The sequence below is a fragment of the Sphaerodactylus townsendi genome, linkage group LG02 (assembly GCF_021028975.2).
Source record: "Sphaerodactylus townsendi isolate TG3544 linkage group LG02, MPM_Stown_v2.3, whole genome shotgun sequence".
Taxonomy (NCBI): Eukaryota; Metazoa; Chordata; class Lepidosauria; order Squamata; family Sphaerodactylidae; genus Sphaerodactylus; species Sphaerodactylus townsendi.
The window spans coordinates 102,346,364-102,363,089 of record NC_059426.1 but is presented as its reverse complement, the minus strand read 5'-3'; the positions used below and the strand labels follow the sequence as shown (position 1 = coordinate 102,363,089).

At 39.5% G+C, this 16,726-nt stretch overlaps 1 protein-coding gene across 3 annotated transcripts in view; it reads left to right on the top strand.

Moving 5' to 3' along the window:
- PRMT3 (protein arginine methyltransferase 3) overlaps positions 1-12,158 on the top strand; it is a 74,320-nt gene extending 62,162 nt beyond the window's left edge. For all 3 annotated transcript variants that reach the window (XM_048484924.1, XM_048484923.1, XM_048484925.1), the window contains one exon: positions 10,940-12,158. In XM_048484924.1, coding sequence (XP_048340881.1) covers positions 10,940-11,049 — 110 coding nt within the window. In that variant the 3' untranslated portion in view covers positions 11,050-12,158. The remainder of the gene's footprint in view (positions 1-10,939) is intronic.
- Positions 12,159-16,726: the final 4,568 nt, after the last annotated feature.

The window sequence follows — 16,726 nt, the reverse complement described above, 5'->3', positions numbered from 1 at the left end:
GAATTCACTAATCCTTTTAACAAATTAAAACTTCCAAGAAAGGTATGTATTTGAAACTACTGACAGTAAATCTGTTAGCCTGTTTCAGAGGTGATATTTTAGCTTGCTGTAAATTAATAAATGTGTAATGAAATCTTTAAATGTTCAGTCGCATTTGTCAGCAAAAGCACTTAATAATGTAAAAAATTAGTTGTGCACTGAGCAAGACTTAACCTGTCAGAACACCTGTAAGAACTCTGTTATGCTGTGGTGCCTTTAAGTGCAGTCTCATACTTCTGGATACTCAACTCGCAAGTTTTCTAAATTAGCGGACACAGTGATTCTGGTTCTCACTGTTTTCATTTTCATTTCTTACAAATATACCATGTAGTTTCCATCAGTCTTTTTCTTTGCTGCCCTGGGTTGGATCACAACAAACATGTCTGTGCAAGCAATTGGAAACAACTTTTCCCACTTCCCTCCCTTCTTGTGGTAGCCTTTCAACTCCTCCTCCTGCTGTTTGTGGGGATCCCCATCCACCAGCACTGTGGAAGGCAGGGGCCGGGCCACAGCAGGATGGAGAAGTGAGAAATCCATGCTCAGCTGGTAGAAATTCTATGCTTGCAGCACATTTTGATGGGATCCAAATAAACAATTTGAAAGGCTCGAGGTGAAACAGCCAGCCCTCCAGTGATCTCTTAAATCTGTCTTGTGCCACTTCATAAAAACCAAAAGGGTAAGTGCCTTCCTAAGAGATTCTGAAAGGCTGTTCCATAACACAGAGCAGCTACAGTGAAAGCTCAATACAAGCAATGGCATTTTAAACCAATTTGCAAATGAGAATTGATGAAAGATGCTGCTGAAATGAGAGGAAGTGCTATCCTGGTTCATATGAGTAGAGACAGTGCTTCAGGTATGAGGGTCTCCAGTCTTGAAGTGCTTTAAAAATCACAGGTAGTGTGGCACTCAGCTCAGCTTTCTGCAGTGTTGCAGATTTTTTCAGGATTCCAGTGAGAATGAGACCAACCACATTCACATCCAGTTAGATTTATGAATCAAATTGTATTTGTTTGGCAAAACAGCATATTTCACTAGCAACAACAAATAATCCAGGTAAAGCATACCTGTGATATTCCCTTAAGTGCAGAAATTAAAGATAGCCACTGAAGCTACAGGGTGTCTAGCTGGTCAGAGGTAGAGAGCTTGCCTGGTTTTCTCATGGATGGCAAGGAAGAAGCCAGCAACCATTCTCTTGTTGTGATTGGAAAACATAGAAACAAGATTGGTTTCTTGGGATGTTATCTTTCTCTCTGAGCTGTTGTCTGTCCTTGGGCTGCTCCAAACATACATTGGCTATATTCTCCACTTTCGAAAAAAATGTTTCTAATGCTCTCAGTGGGCAGATAAGTTCAGTTGTATCATCTCCTCGCAAGTGTCTTTTTCACTTACATTATGACCACATCTTGTCCAAGGCAAGTATACTTTCATGGTGTACTTGCAAAATAAAAGGCAATATTTTAGCTGTTCCTAACTGTACCATCTTCCTCCCAATTGTCTTTGCATGTTTCTTCAAGCAGTTTTTTCAATTCTAAATTATTCGTTTGACTAAGTTGCCCACATCCCCTCAGTTTTTTAGACATTTATGCATCTTGGCCACTTCTTTCTGTTGTCTTCAAATACTTTCAGCTACTTACTGTGCAGACCTCAACCACACTTTAGCAATTCACATTTATTACATGTAAGCCTTCTTTAAGCTGAAAGTCTTCATTTTTCTCAGCTGCAGGCTATGAGATTTTAAATCCTTGGCTATGTCCTGACTCGGATCTGGGAAGGGGATTCTTGGAAACTTAATTCCCACGTCTGATCTTAGTTCTAGGTGGGGTTGCTTTCTAGTTCATAGCTGGGCAGTGCTTCTGGAACCAGGTCTTCCTGTTGAAGAAACAGTACTGGACAGGCTTCCTTTTACCAGCTCCAGTGTGGAGCCAGGATTATAAATAGGAAGAAGAAAGATCTGAAAAAGTGGTAGTGGGAGACAGGGCAGTAGCAGAACAGGAAGTCAGGTCAGCCAGGAGGGAAAGGAGAAGAAGAGAAAGAAGCCAGTGCAAGAGAAGAGTTTCCTTAGGGAAGTTTCTAGACCAAGAGGCAGATTGCAGTACTGTGGCTCTTCTCCTTTGAAATGCTGAGGTGGATAAAGATAACCTGGAATAACTGCAAATAAAAACTACCACCTATGCAAGGAACCAGTGACTGGACTCGTGCTTTCAAGACCCTGTAGACCCCAGGAATAAGGTTCCCTTGTCCTCAGGGGGGCATCACAGTGAAGCACAAAACAAAGCAAGTAAGCTGGTAATTTTTGTGTGGGGTGTTAATATGAGAGTAATAGTTTGCTGGGATATTCAGGGCCCAAGCTGGTCAGGGTTTAATCTTTTTATCCAGCATTTATGTTCTGTGCCTGTGCAAATTCAGAGAAGATTTCAAGGACAGTCACATACAGAGCATGCTATAGTAATCAGTCAGAGTGTTACTGAAGCATGCATGACTATTATCAGAATAATTCCATAGGAACAGATACAGCTAAAGCAATAATGAAAATTGGCAGCAGCCTTATATTTGATATGGAGTAGATCTCCATCCGAGTATCCCAAGTGTTGGTAACTTTGTCCAAGGGGAAAAAAACCCAGCAGCCTGCTAAGTAGAAATGGAGGGCCAGAGGCTCCAGATGAAATGACTTCCTAGTTTTGAAGGAATCTCTGTCATGCAGTTTAGATCCCACCTAACAGTTCTATGGGCATTTGTTTCTGATTCCCCCCAACCTGTTGTGGAAATCTTTCCCATGTAATGATGGCTGCTATCACAGAAGACTTTAAAATTGGATTAGATGGATTCGTGGAAAGTAGATCCGTCAGTGGATACTAATCATGGTGACTAAAGGGAACTTCCACATTTAGAAGCAAAAACATCTATGAATATGAGTGCTAAGAGGCAACATCAGAAGTCCTTAGTCTTTATGTCCCGTCAAAGGCCCTTCAGGGAAACTTGGTGGATACTTCATGAAATAGAATGCTGGACTGGATAGATCGCTGGTCTTATCCAGTAAAGTTGCTATTACATTTTTAGATTCACCCCTCCAACTTCCCTTCATTCTGCGTCTTGGGCTCCTGTGTCTACCAGGAGCATCATTAGGCTTCAGGAGCAGGAAGGAGGCAAGCAACTTGCACTCCGCTGATGTCAGTGGTTATTTTCAGTGGAATCCAAGTCTGATGAAAATTCAGTAACCTTGAGGTGTGTGAATTAACCCCAATAAAGGAAGCTTTCTGAAAAGGAAGGACATGATGCTGGTTTGTAAAATCATTCATGGTGTAACCAAAGTAGATCGAGGCAACTCCTTTTCCAATGATTCTAGAACTCAAGGCACTTAATAAAATCAGTGGGCAGTTGAGTCATGATAGTCAAGACAAAACTTTTACACAAATATATAACTTGCTGTCATGGGATGTGCTGATGTCCGGTAGCTTTCAGTGGCTTTAAGAGTGAATAAGACCACGTCATAGAGGATAGGTCCATTGATGACTGTTAGCCTGGATGGCTGAATGGAACCTCTATGTTTAGAGACAAGTATACTTCTCAATGCAAGAAGTTGTAAGGCGACGGCAGCAAAGAGAGGTTTTGACTTTAAACTCTGCAGTGGTTGTTCCAGGTATTTGGGCAACCATTGTATGAAAAGGCTGCTAAAGTCACCAGAAGTCTTTTGTTCTCATGTTTGCTTAAATGATTCATTCCCTTGCTTATCCAGATACCTCCAGTCATTCCATGCTAAGTATAGTTCCTGCTCTGACATCCTCTTATGCCACAGTGAGTCTTTTTAAGCCCAGAGTATCGCATAACCATACTAGGGTTTCTCATAAGAAGGCATTTTAAATGGAACTCTGAAGTGCCTGTTAATTTAATCAAACATGCAAAAACCATATATTTTTGCTGGGTACAATTTCAGACTGTGGGGGAATCACATGCTCAGATGTTCATTATGTAAGAAGTGCTAGCTTCAATGAACCAAAAATATTAGAGAAGAATTTTTTCCAACATTTTATAGCTTCTCTTTATAATGTGTGTGTGTGTTGCTATAGAGAGGTATTCAAGCATACAGTTTTTTGCCTGGGTTTGAGGGAAGGTATTAGTCCCAGGAGGACAGTATTAAATTAGTTGTGAAAATGCAACAAAATCCAATTTGGAATGTTTTTCCATCACAGCTATCATTTAAACTGTTTGGGGGTTAAAAAACAACAACATCCCAACATTCCTTGAGATAATGTTGGAGCTTTTTTGTTTCACTATATCTTTAAACCCTTGGACCATTAGAAAATTCTAATATTAGTGGGGGAATTATGAAGAGCCTAAGTTGCCATTGGAATACAGGAGAGGTAACTTTGCATGAAGGAGGGTAACTTTGGCTCTGCCTGTTATATTAGAACAATGCTGGTTTATTTTTTAGTTTTATCAGAACGATGTTAAACAACAAGATTTCCAAAATATATAGTTGTTATATATGATAGTAGGCGCCATCTGGAACTAAATTATTAATGCTGCATTTTAATAGAGTAAGGTTTATTTTTATCAGAGCCATCCTAATTTATATTTATATTGTATTTTAATTGATTGTGCTCTTTATATTGTTCACCGCCCTGAGCCCTCCGGGGGAGGGCGGTCTATAAACCTAATAAATAAATAAAGCCTGAGTTATTAAAATTTAGTTCTAAAAGTCTTTATGAAACTTGTTGTAACTTTCTGATCTGGCAAAGCTTGAACTTCCATTTTTTTCTACAGATGGTACCAATAGTCATTCAACTATGAGAATTCAAAAACTGTCCGAAAAGGGTCGTTGGCAGGGTTATTTAGGTACTGCAGTGAAAGTCTATCTAGAAGTACATTCATAGAACACTTATGAGTAAACTCTGTTGAACTCAGTTATGATATGAGACATATTTTCCAAAGATTCTTCTCATCTGAGTATAATACAGTCACTCTTCTGTATGAGTGATATTACAAAAACTGACAACAGTGCAGACTGAGATAAAACAGAATGCTGTCACTATGCTCCATTTGTTCGTAATACGTTGTTGCATTCCTAAATGATGGAGGAAGGAGCCATCTAATATTTTATAGATATTCATTTTGAAGGGCATTTTTGGAGGTAAATTCTTGACTAATATAGATATGCCAATTTTCTTTTCATGCAAGAATGGTCTTGCACTCTAAATTTGTAGGACAAATTTGAAGTATCTTATCTTCTCCCAGCTCTTAAACGTTTAACCAGAATAGAAAAAGATGGGTTAGAGAATATCTGTGGCATACCAAGCAGATTCAAATGTCAACCATTTAGTAAATAAATCTTAATTCCTCTAGAAATCTTTTGAAAGACTTCCCTGACTAACTTCAAAAAAACTGAAGTTGAAACATAAAATCCACACGCAAACAAAATCCATTAGCAATAAAACAGCACATGGCTTCATTTTATGTTCTTTCTAATGCCTTGCAGTAAAAATAAAATGTTTATTTTCCACAGTGTCTTAAAAAGCTATACACAGCAAGCAAACAAAAAAGAAGAAACAGTGCCCACCAAAATTATTAAAAAGAATCTTGGTCTTGCCTTGGTCTTGCCTTTTTATAGTTCACAGTTTACTGTCTATATACAGCAAAATAGGTGAACTCAATTGTGTAATATTTATCAAATATATGCATTTAAGAAGTTATTTTGTCATAAATGTAAGAACATTTCTGTAGTAGTCAAAAGTGATATGAAGTGATTTTGACATTCTTCATGGCTTGTGACGTAGTTAGTTTTTAACTTGAAGTCTGGAAGCAGAAAGTCGAAGCATTAAATGATGCTGAGACGCTGATGGCCATGTCTGGAAATCGAACACATATAATAATGGGATTGGGACTGTGCTTATTACATGGCATGTGCATCAAGGACCTCCTGATAGATAACCTTGCAGTGGAATGTCTGAGAAATACACAAAGCCATATTGCAGCCTGGATGTTTTCAGGCACAGTTAACTAAAATGAGCTGTCTGAACATATCAATTTTAAATATACCAAATCAGGTCTATGTAACTCAGAACCATCAGGTCTTTTAACAGGCAATACCAGGGACTCAATCTAGCATCTGCTGTATTCAAAGCATGTGCCATACCACTGGCAATGACCTCCCTTCACTTCTGTCCAGAACTACTGAACTGACCTGAGTTGGTAAGATGCATTTCATGCAACTAGTGTCACCTGGATGTACAGGAAAAGATGGATCCAGCCCCTTAGACACCTCAAATTGTCATGTTATGGGGTACAAAAGGCTCAGCAGTAAACAGACATAGTGTGCCAGGCAATAGAGAACTTCTATTTAAAAGAACTGTTAACGTATAACCACACACTTTTGTACGCCATGGAACTATTTGTATGCTGTAGTCTTTCATACTCGTCAACACAAATTTAGTATACTGTAAAGGATAATAGTACTGCAAATAGAATGATAATGCATTCTGTCTTGATCGATCTCTGGCACGACTTGAACCTTGGTTGCATCTTATTGAGCTCAGGTGATGCAGCTCAGTTTAACAAAACGTTCTCTTCAGTGTACAGAGCAGGGGAGTGCTGATAGCGCATCAGTCATTTTATATCTACATGACATTGATTAATTGGTTGGAGCCTGCTCTCTGTTATGATTACACGGCCATTGCTTTACTTCAGCTGCAGAAATGGCTTTTCACAAAAGACGATTTAATGTGGCCTGGTGGGGCAAAGGAGAGACACAGATCTGCCTCATGACAATGAATTAAACTGATTGTCTGCATTGCTTAATGCAATTAACTTGGTTATAAATAACTGAAGGGTGTCCTTAATGGAAATGGTAGTAGATTGTTACAGAAATGTTGTTTTTTAGAGCTTGCCTCAAGGTATGCTTCACTAGGGTTGTTTAAATAGCAACTTTAATTCATTTTCATGCAATTAAACCAAGACAATGTTTTCTGATAAAATAACAATAAAATCACCTAGGGGGAGAATTATAGCTCTACAGTTAAATAAACTTGCCCATATGTTTAGGATTATGAAAACACTTTATTTGAGCTATGTTAAAACATTTGATTTTCGTCTTGTATGCTGTCAAATATAAATATATTTGTGTTGACATATTTTAAATAAAAGGTCATGCCCCTATAGGTTTTCTATTTTTAAAAAAAGATTGGCATGATGGGAGGCACACAGTGAAAGTGTGCATTTGTTAATATACCTACATGATCCCAATTGCTGCTGCATTTGGGGAGGGGGTTAGATTTTTAAATAGAATTTTAAAATGTTGAGGTCTCAGTCCTACACTAATGCATAGCTGATCAATTCAGTAGTATCCAGACAAGCACGTGCACTTGTCTGCTGCCTTTGCAGGAATCCTATTTTGCATATTGGTTTCCCTTAGATTATGTATAGGGGTGTATCATTTAGCCAATTAACCAGGTTGACAGCCAGCATGATGATGTGGTTAAGAGTGGAGTATTCTAATCTGGAGAAGTGGGTTTGATGTCCCATTCTTCCATTTGAATCCTGCTGGGTGACCTTGAACAAGTCATAGTTCTCTCTGAACTCTCTCAAGGTGTCTGTTGTGGGTAGGGAGGGAAGGGAAGGCATTTGTAAGCCACTTTGAGACACCTTGCAGCAGAAAAAAAGGGTAGAAAAACAATTCTTTTTAACACCATTTGATTAAAAGGTGCGCTTATGTAGCAGATTTTTTAAAAGAAACATTTGTAATACAAGGGCTTAGAAGATTACATCTTAGGTGCTCCTTGTAACATTTATTTATGTTTATATTTGTATGTATAATCTAAAACAAAGGTACCCAAACTTTTTGAGCCTGTGGGCACATTTCAAATTCTGTCCCAGCACAATGGGAGCAGCAACAAAATGGCTGGCACAGGAGGCAGAGCCAGCCACAAAATGTTTGCTACAGCATAACTTCAGCAATACAGTGTAGATCCTTGTGTTGTGCTGGTAGCTGCTGCCAACCAAAAGTCTTGCTGGACAATAGCACTACCTGGCTCTACTCACTTCCTAAAGTACTTGGCAGGAGCAAAAAACTTGGCAGGAGCTGCTACATGCTCAGAGCAGCTCCCAGACACTGCCGCTATCATGGGGCTCAAAGGTGAGTGTGCTACCTCAGCAATGGTGTGGAGATGGAATTCCCTTCTGTGAGTTTTGCATGCACACACACTTGAGAAGAAAGGAGGGAATCAGGTGATTTCCCCCAGCCAGTATCGTGGGTGCCCACAAGTCACTGAATTTACAAAGATTCCAACAGCCATTAGAGCATCTGGCAAACACTTTACTTCTTTTTTAGACCTTTTTGCTGGCTGTGAAAATCCAGTAGAAAATTAGTTGAACCAAAAGGGGTTTTTTTCATTCTTGCTGCCTATTTCTCCAGTAAATCTCCAGAATTAAGAAACTGTTGGACAGCTTTGCTGCTGGCATGGTATTTTAGCTCATGAGAGCCTCATGTGTTTCAACAGGTGTAGCAAGTTCTTCTAAAGAAATCAGAGTTTCTGTGTATTGTATATGTGTTTATTCATAATAGGTCAGACAACAGACAAAATTGTATACTGCTTACTGCCTCAGTACTGTAGGACTGTAAACTAGACCACTGTGTATAGTATTATCCTACTCTTACTAGCATGTTAAGTAATACCATCTTCTGGATTCTGTAACACAGTCTAATATGCTTTCTTTCAGATTTGTTGTAATCCTCATTCTGTTACACTGGTTATGTCTCATGCCATATATTAATTTATGATATGTAATCTGTTTTGGGTGGGAAAAGCAGACTATATAAGTATACAGAACTTCTTTCTCATCTATGCGTAATTTTCTGTAAATCTAATTGGTATTTTTTTCCTGACTTTTGATATCACCCTTCTTCCCATCCGATAAACATTTAGGATCTTGAGGGGAATTAAGGATAATTTTACCCAGTCTTGAAACAAACCTCTCTGAGATAGAATAAAAGCAGATACTGAATAGCTCAAGTGCACCTCAAAGAATTTGGGCAAACAGAGGGATGTACTGGAAATACCAAGAGATGGATTTCAGTAAGCAGGATGTGGGCAGCACAAACCAGAGGGAGAGCAAAAGCATGTCATGATGGTGCCGGGAGGGGGTGGAACCGCTTTTGCAGGTGCAGTTTTATGCTTTGATCACCGGCTGAAGTAGCGAACATCTTATCGGTGATTATGTTTCATGGACGAGGGGCACCGCACATTCCCTCCTCAGACGCCAATTTTGGTGGCGCACCATGCGCAAATATATAAACGCTTATGTTAGAGGCTGTTCTGTGTGTTCCATGGCAAATGGAAACCCTGGGAAACCCCAAGGGCCTCTGCAACCGATCCCAACCCTGAGCCAGTCTTGGAAAGTTATATCGATGGATTTTATCACTGACTTGCCTGCCAGTCATGGCAAAACTGTAATTTCGATAGTAGTTAATTTATTCTCTATACAAGCCTGCTTTAATCCTTGTGCCTCCATCCCCAGTGCTCCAAAACTGGCCAAGATGTTTATCCAACATATCTATCATTTGCATTCAGCCCCAGACAAAATTATTTCTGATCAGGGTAGCCAATTCATTTTGAAAATCTGGAAGGAATTCTTACAACTCTTGGAGGTGGAGCAAGCTTTTGCTTTTGCAGGGCTTTGGGGACAGTGCAACCACCCCACAGCTGAGCCACCCCTAAGCAATTTGCTGTGCCATGGCCAGCTGCAGGACAGCAAAGAAAAAAGCCAGTCCACAGACCTGAAAAGGCAATGCAGCAGCACTGTTGTGGAGGGAGCAGATCAGGGCCTGAAAGACTAAATAACTACCATCCATTGAATGGGGAGGAGAGCAAGCAAAGCCAGCCCAGGGGAGGAGAGGGGTGGGAGAAGGCAGATGATCTCCCAGCCATTATCCATCCTTTGCCCCTGAAAGGAATGAGGAGAAAGCTGGCCCACAGCCCAAAGCCAGGCCCCTCCCTGTTCCTTACCCCACCTCTAACTCCATCTCTTCAGCTCCCTTTCCCCCCCCCCCCCCACCTAATAAAAATACAAGGATGTTGCAGTTGGATGCACAAAAACTTTATTGAGGGGATGCCCATCTCCAAACAACTGCCTTGACTTTGCTGCTGACCAACCTCACCCCACCCTATTGGAGGTTTGTTGTCCTCTGGCTCAGCCCCGCAGTGCTGATTGCCAGCCTAATGTGCTTGGAGCAAGCCAAAAGTGTCAGACTAGTGGTGCAAAGTACTAGCTCTGAGTGCTTGCCCTTCTCCACCAAAGGTGCTCTGTATTCATGCTAAGCCCCCACATCTGGCAACTGTCAGACAGTGTGCATCTGGGCAGGATACCAACTCTGTCTTTTACTGGACATGGTAAGGCCAACTAAGCCAGTTCTTCACAGTAAGGCTAGCCAAACCAGACCTGCAGTTTAGATTCCACCTAATGTACCTGGCATAGCAGTGAGCTGCCTGCTTACAGCAGCAGTGATTGCACTTGGACTGGGAAGGCTCTGATGGGGGAGCGACTCCAGGGTGGCCCTGGCAGAAAGGAGGCTGTCAGTTTACCAGGACCTTCCCCAATGGCCTTAATGGCCAGTTAGCTCCTGCTCTGTGTACATGTATGCAAAACAAGCACCGGTGAATTCTTTTTTTCTTGGGCAGTGATAAAACTGAATTTTAATCTGTGATTAGAAGGAAGGATTTCTCAGCAAGTCATTATCTGCTTATGAGACAGTAACACCTGACCAGCAGAAATCCATTCCTTTCATGGTCATGTATGTTGTGTACTTTTTAAACATTATAACAGTTTTTCGACTGATGTAAACCTAATTCTGTAGCATGTTGTAATTTATTTGTAATTTAATGATTTCTGCATTTGTGCTTGGTTTTTATAGGTGAAGAATTGAAAGGAAAGATAATTATCCGCAAAAACAGAAAAGATCCACGTTCACTTATCATCACTCTTTCAGTTAAAGATGTGAAACAGACATACAGTCTTCAGTGAAAATAATTCAACAACCAACTTTTGAGAAAGACTTTGAAACCGTGCCTCATATTTCAGATACTTGCATCTGAATAAAGATTGTGATTATTTGGTACAAATGCAAATGGTTTTTTCCTGAAATGATAGCATTAGCTGTGTTCTTTGGGACCATTAATGGCTTTCCTTTGAACAGTATTTTATAATGAGAGAAGAAATGCCAGTAGGTAGGTAAATACCTGTTAAAAATTCAGAGTTGAGTACAAATCTTATCTTGTACTTGGACACCTCCACCTCCTGTGTATTAGAAACATTCAACTATTATTTGTTTATATACTTTTATTAAATCTGTAGCTTTCTATAGTTTTAAATATTTAGGAACACTTTCGTTGTGGAGGAAAAGCAAATTAGAGCATGAAGGCTATTCACTAGTTCTAGTGGGTCTTGGCCTGCCTTTAGTTGTCTAAATCTCATTACTTCCTCCAGTGCATTACTGTTGGAAGTATTTTCATATAGAAGAGCTCATGGAATGATCTACCTTTCCACTAAAGCTGTATCTAAGTCAAATTTTAACTTAAGTTGCCATTTCCTTTTGCGCCCCCCCCCTTCCCCGCCTTTCTACACCCCTGACTCAAAATCTAGTCCAGACCAGGCTGTGGCAAGTGGGGGATGTGGAGCATGTTGATGGGGAGGGGGCAGGAGGAAATAGTGATGAAGCTACAATTTTACTTAGGTCTTTACGTGGAACAGGGTATACTCCAGGAGTAGAAGAGCGCAGTGTGGAGGGCTTCAGTAGAACCCCCCTACCTTTTCACTTGCATAAGTTTTTGTACCATTCATGGAAAGTTCATGGAAGAGGAGGAGAACTACCAATTTTCTCTTGAGCTTCAACCCTCAAGCTGATCCAGCTAGTCAACTTTTTCTGTCAACAGTTCAGTCAAATTAACCCATTGCCTTTTTAATTATTGTATCATGAAGTCGTAGTGAAGTCTGAAGATGAATCTTGTCTGTTGTCTCATCTTGTCTGCCAACTCTTTATATTTGTTATATCCTGCAGCAAACCTGGGTATGCATTCAGATTTTGACATCATATTATGAACTGTTCAAAGTAAAAAGTCTCTTACAAAGTAAAACACTTGCACTGTTTTAACTGCTGCATGCAGCACTGTGATATGAGCAGATGGTGCCTTTAACAATTTGAGCAGGAATGGTCCCCAGTCTTGTTATGAAGGGAATGCTCTGTCAGTCTTGTACTTTCAAGCATTCAATATATCCAGCAGTTTTAGATTCTCATTTATAAATTTAGAAAGAAGAAGTCCGTGAGTAGTATTTTGGAAGAAAACAATAATATCTAAAGTAGGCTTTACAGTATGAAGTGATAACAGCAGATGTGTGGCAGTAGATAGTCCTATAAAAATTGATGCTAACTGGCAACTGCTGCCCACAGACTTCTGTCCTCCATTTTTTTTCCTAGGGGGGTGAGCACATACAATAAATTTTCATGCATTCATCTGAATGGGAAAATGGTATAAATTTTTGAAATAAAGTAAAACAAGTCCTGGTAGTACCATCTTGCTTATATTATTGAAATGCTAATATGATATGTTAGGCAGAGGCCCCTAAGCCTGTGAGTTTGTTTGGAATTATGACAGGATAGAGGGCTCACCACAAAATGGCTGCCACAGTAATCAAAACCAACCACAAATGTCATGGCGTAAATCCACGCTTAAATTCTTTACAGTACCTCTTCAACATTTCAGACAGCAGCTCTGTTGAACAGAATACTTTGAAAATAAACACTGTTTGAAATATTTTCTTGCACACATACAACTTATGTTTAGTTATATAATAAAGAGCTGCTGCCAAAGCAACATTTAAAAAATCTGCATACTCAATCAGAAACCCTATTGCTCAAAAACAGCCACCTGACCAAGCCCACTTTCTAGTGGGTGCTGTGGTGACCTTGTGCACCCCTGAGTTAGAATGTTGGAATGGCCCTTGGTTAAACTCAGGTTAAAATCATTTGCTGCAAAACTTACTGTGTGACCTTTGACCATTCCCGTGGCGTAGTGTGTTAGTCTGTTGTGGCAAAACAGAACCAGTGTTCATTGGCACTGTAAAAATTAAAATTTATTCCAGTTCAGATTTCAGTGTTCAGAAATTTAGAAACAGGGAGAAGAAAAGAGGAAAGATTTGAGCCGCTGTGTGGGGACTTGAACCAGTTTAACAGATGATGTGATGGGTCAGAGACTTCTGACCTCTCTTATGTGCAGTGAACATAAAATTGCAATAAAATAAAGTAACTTAAGGAAGAGGTACTTTAAAACGAATTGACCAACATTAGTAAAAGGTTATGATATGATACAAGAACTGTCTATTGAAGTTATTAGAAATTATGAGTGAGGAATCCCAAGCGTCTTTGTAAGCCAAGGCAACAGAAATTGTTTCTTGATGAGCGCTAATTCAGCACTTTTACATTATATGTCCCATTTGAAGTTTTCTATAGACTTTCAGATCAGCAACCAAGGTTAAAATACTTGTCCGCTCATTTCTGACTATTGCCATTTCCGATGTCAGATTTATATTCACTGATTCTCTCACATAAGGATTAACACATGAAGAACTGGTGGATCTGTAAGGCGTATTCTCCATACCGATATCTTCTCCCTTTACTTTCAGCTCTTCTCTGAACAGTGAATAAAAACAGTTATTTTAATAGATCTTATAAGTGCTAATATTTAAGGGGAAAATTCAAAATTATTAATCACATTGCTAAATAGTTTATTAATGGTGCAAAGCCACATAGGCTATTAGTGCTAAGAGGTTTGTCATTAGCTGGTCTAACTACAGTTTTTGCAGATTATGTAATAATTGCTTTTAACTAATTATGCCTTTTAAAGGAAATTTGAAATTTCCATCCATTGGTTAATGACATGAATAGTCAATGAAGATAATAAGATTTGATCTATATTTAAGTTTGTCATCTAGTAAATATGAAAAGATTTTTTAAACTCACTAATATTTATTAATTAATGTTTAAAAGTGTTATTTTGAAATGTACAGAATCCACTATATCCTCAATGAAAGTATCCTCAAGTCTTATTTACCACTGCCTTTTTATCATTGTCATCAATGTACCTAATTGTCAATGTAGTCTGATCTGTGGATACACAATTTTGAGATTGGAGCCATGAACAGTGAAAACATCTTTCTGCAATCTGAGAAAAGCCCAGGTTTTCAGAAAGTCTTTAAAAAAATCTGTGGGCGGTGGGTGGGTTAGTATATAAATCAGACCAACCGATTTCCCTGTAACTTCATGACCAAGCTTTTCCCTCTAACTTCATGAGATTTTACCCACTATTGTGGGTGTTACCAAGCAACCTTGGTAAGCAATGTTGTAATCTGGTGGCAGCAGCCTGGGTGACACCACAATGGGTCATGGCAGGATCCATGTAGAAAAATAAATTGTACCAGCAAGTAAGAAGGTGGGGGTAGGCGTGGGAAGTAAGCCAAATCCCCATCTCTAGTTGATACCTGCCTCTCTTCTGCAGGAGCAGAGAGTGTGAGATGAGGATTATACCTAGTGAGTGATTAAGAACAGTACAGGCTTTGTCCCTTGCTGAAGGACAGTGTGCAGTGTTTCCCAGTTGGTTGGTCTGATTTATATTCTACCGTTTCTTCCAGGCACTCAGCGTGGCATATGTAGGTCTCTTTTTATTCTCACAACCACACTGTGAAGTAGGTTAGGCTGAGAAAGATTAATTCAAGATCACCCAATGGGCTTCATGGCTGGGTGGAATCTGGATCTCACCAGCTCTAATGAGTTATTACAAGGGGTCTGTTAAGTCCACATGCGACCTAAGCATTGCAATTCTGATGTTTTGTCATTATGAACGAATGCAAGATTTAATGTTTGTTACTGATATAATGAATCACCTACAGATTCTCACCCTGGCACTCCAGGGCAAGGTTAAGATTGTTTCTGCTTTTACTCAGACTCAGCTTTCAAAATAAAATAAGAGTTTTTCAGAGACATACTGTTAAGGAATTCAATTTACTTTCCCAGTGTCAAAAAGAGAGTAAATGTATTCCCTAACAATGAAATAAAAGATCTCAAACTGGAAGATAAATTACAAAGGTAAATTACGAGGACTCCTTGATAATTTCCTAGACAGGTTTAAGGACTTGGAAAATCTGAAATCCTGCTTTGCCTTTCTTGTAAGTCCATTGATGTAATCAATGATTGTCCAGTTCCCTAGTACTGTGAAAATGGAACTAATCACATTACAGATGGACCTGAGCCTGAAGACGATTCATAAATCCCAATCTACAACTGAATTCTGGAATCAAGTTTCAGAAATAAAATATCCTTATCTGAAGAAAACCAGCATAGGACTTATTTCAATTTTCAGCATAATATACTGCTGTGAATCATTCTATTCTTTAACAAAGTTTTTGAAGCTGAAACATCATTCAATCCTTACAAATTAGCACTTGACAAGAACTAATTCATACAGCCTTGGCATCATATCCGGATTTTAAACAACTCACACCAAAGATGGTGTTACGCTAGCTCAACAATAAGAAAACGTTTTAAAATGGCAATGGGGAATAGCTTGGCAGCTAGAGGGGTAGGGGGGAATCTTTAGAACAACTATACCAGAAAGTGGCTTGAAAACGTTCCACAAAAGAGACCAAATTGAGTTTAAATATTTTTATAAGGTTTTGGTAAAAGCATTCACACAGGCTTAGAGAAGCTTACACACAGTTCCTAAGAGATATAAAAAGGGTGGAAAAATAGGTTTGGATGAAAGATTAGGAAGGGGGTAGTGAGGACTGATACGTTAACCTAGGTTCAGCTGAGAAGTTCTTGGAGAAGGCAAGGATTCAAATGACCAGCATGTGAATCCAAGCGAAGGACAATATTGTGACTCAAAACCAACTTGACACAAGAGAGGTTCAGGCTAGTAAAGAGCACTGAACTTGGGGTGCACTGTACTTTTATACCCTACAGCACGATCTGGGGCAGGAGCAAGGAGCTCTCTTCCTGGAGTTCCATGCTAGGTTTGCTGGGTTAAGCTAATTAGCAGCTTACCTATTGATTTCTAAATGTCGGGACAGTAGAGCCAATTGTCTTGTGATTGAATCAGGGGGTAGCCTTAAATGGCTTGGGCAGAGTTTCTTTTATGAGTCTACGTCGAGGTGTGTCATGTAAATTTGACTGAGGCTTGAATTGATCAGGGAAGGAGGTGGTTGCTAAAGGCAGTAATTTGCAACCTTTTGTGGCAAGATGCTTCCTGGATCCTTTGTGTTACAGCAACCTTGGCAGGGTGTGGTAATCAAGATACATGTCCATGAGGCTTCCAGTCTGCTAACTGGAGTAACTCATTCAATGGTTTAATTTTGCTAACAGGCCTTTTTGCACTTGGCCTGTTTTTGTTTTGGACACTGTGCTAGACACATGGTTGCTGGCCTTTGTCAGTACATGTTGCAGGAAAATCATATTAAATCCATATTTCAATAAGTCAGGATATGAAGGGCAGGACAACAATGGAGACTCACAATATTTCTACTATCAGTAATAGCCAGTAACCATCACTAATTTTCTTTTTCTCCATGCTTTGACCAAATATTTAGTGTCTTAGGCAAAAAAGTATGATTAGCAATATGTTTTACCTCTTTTGTTTTTATTTTTGGCTGT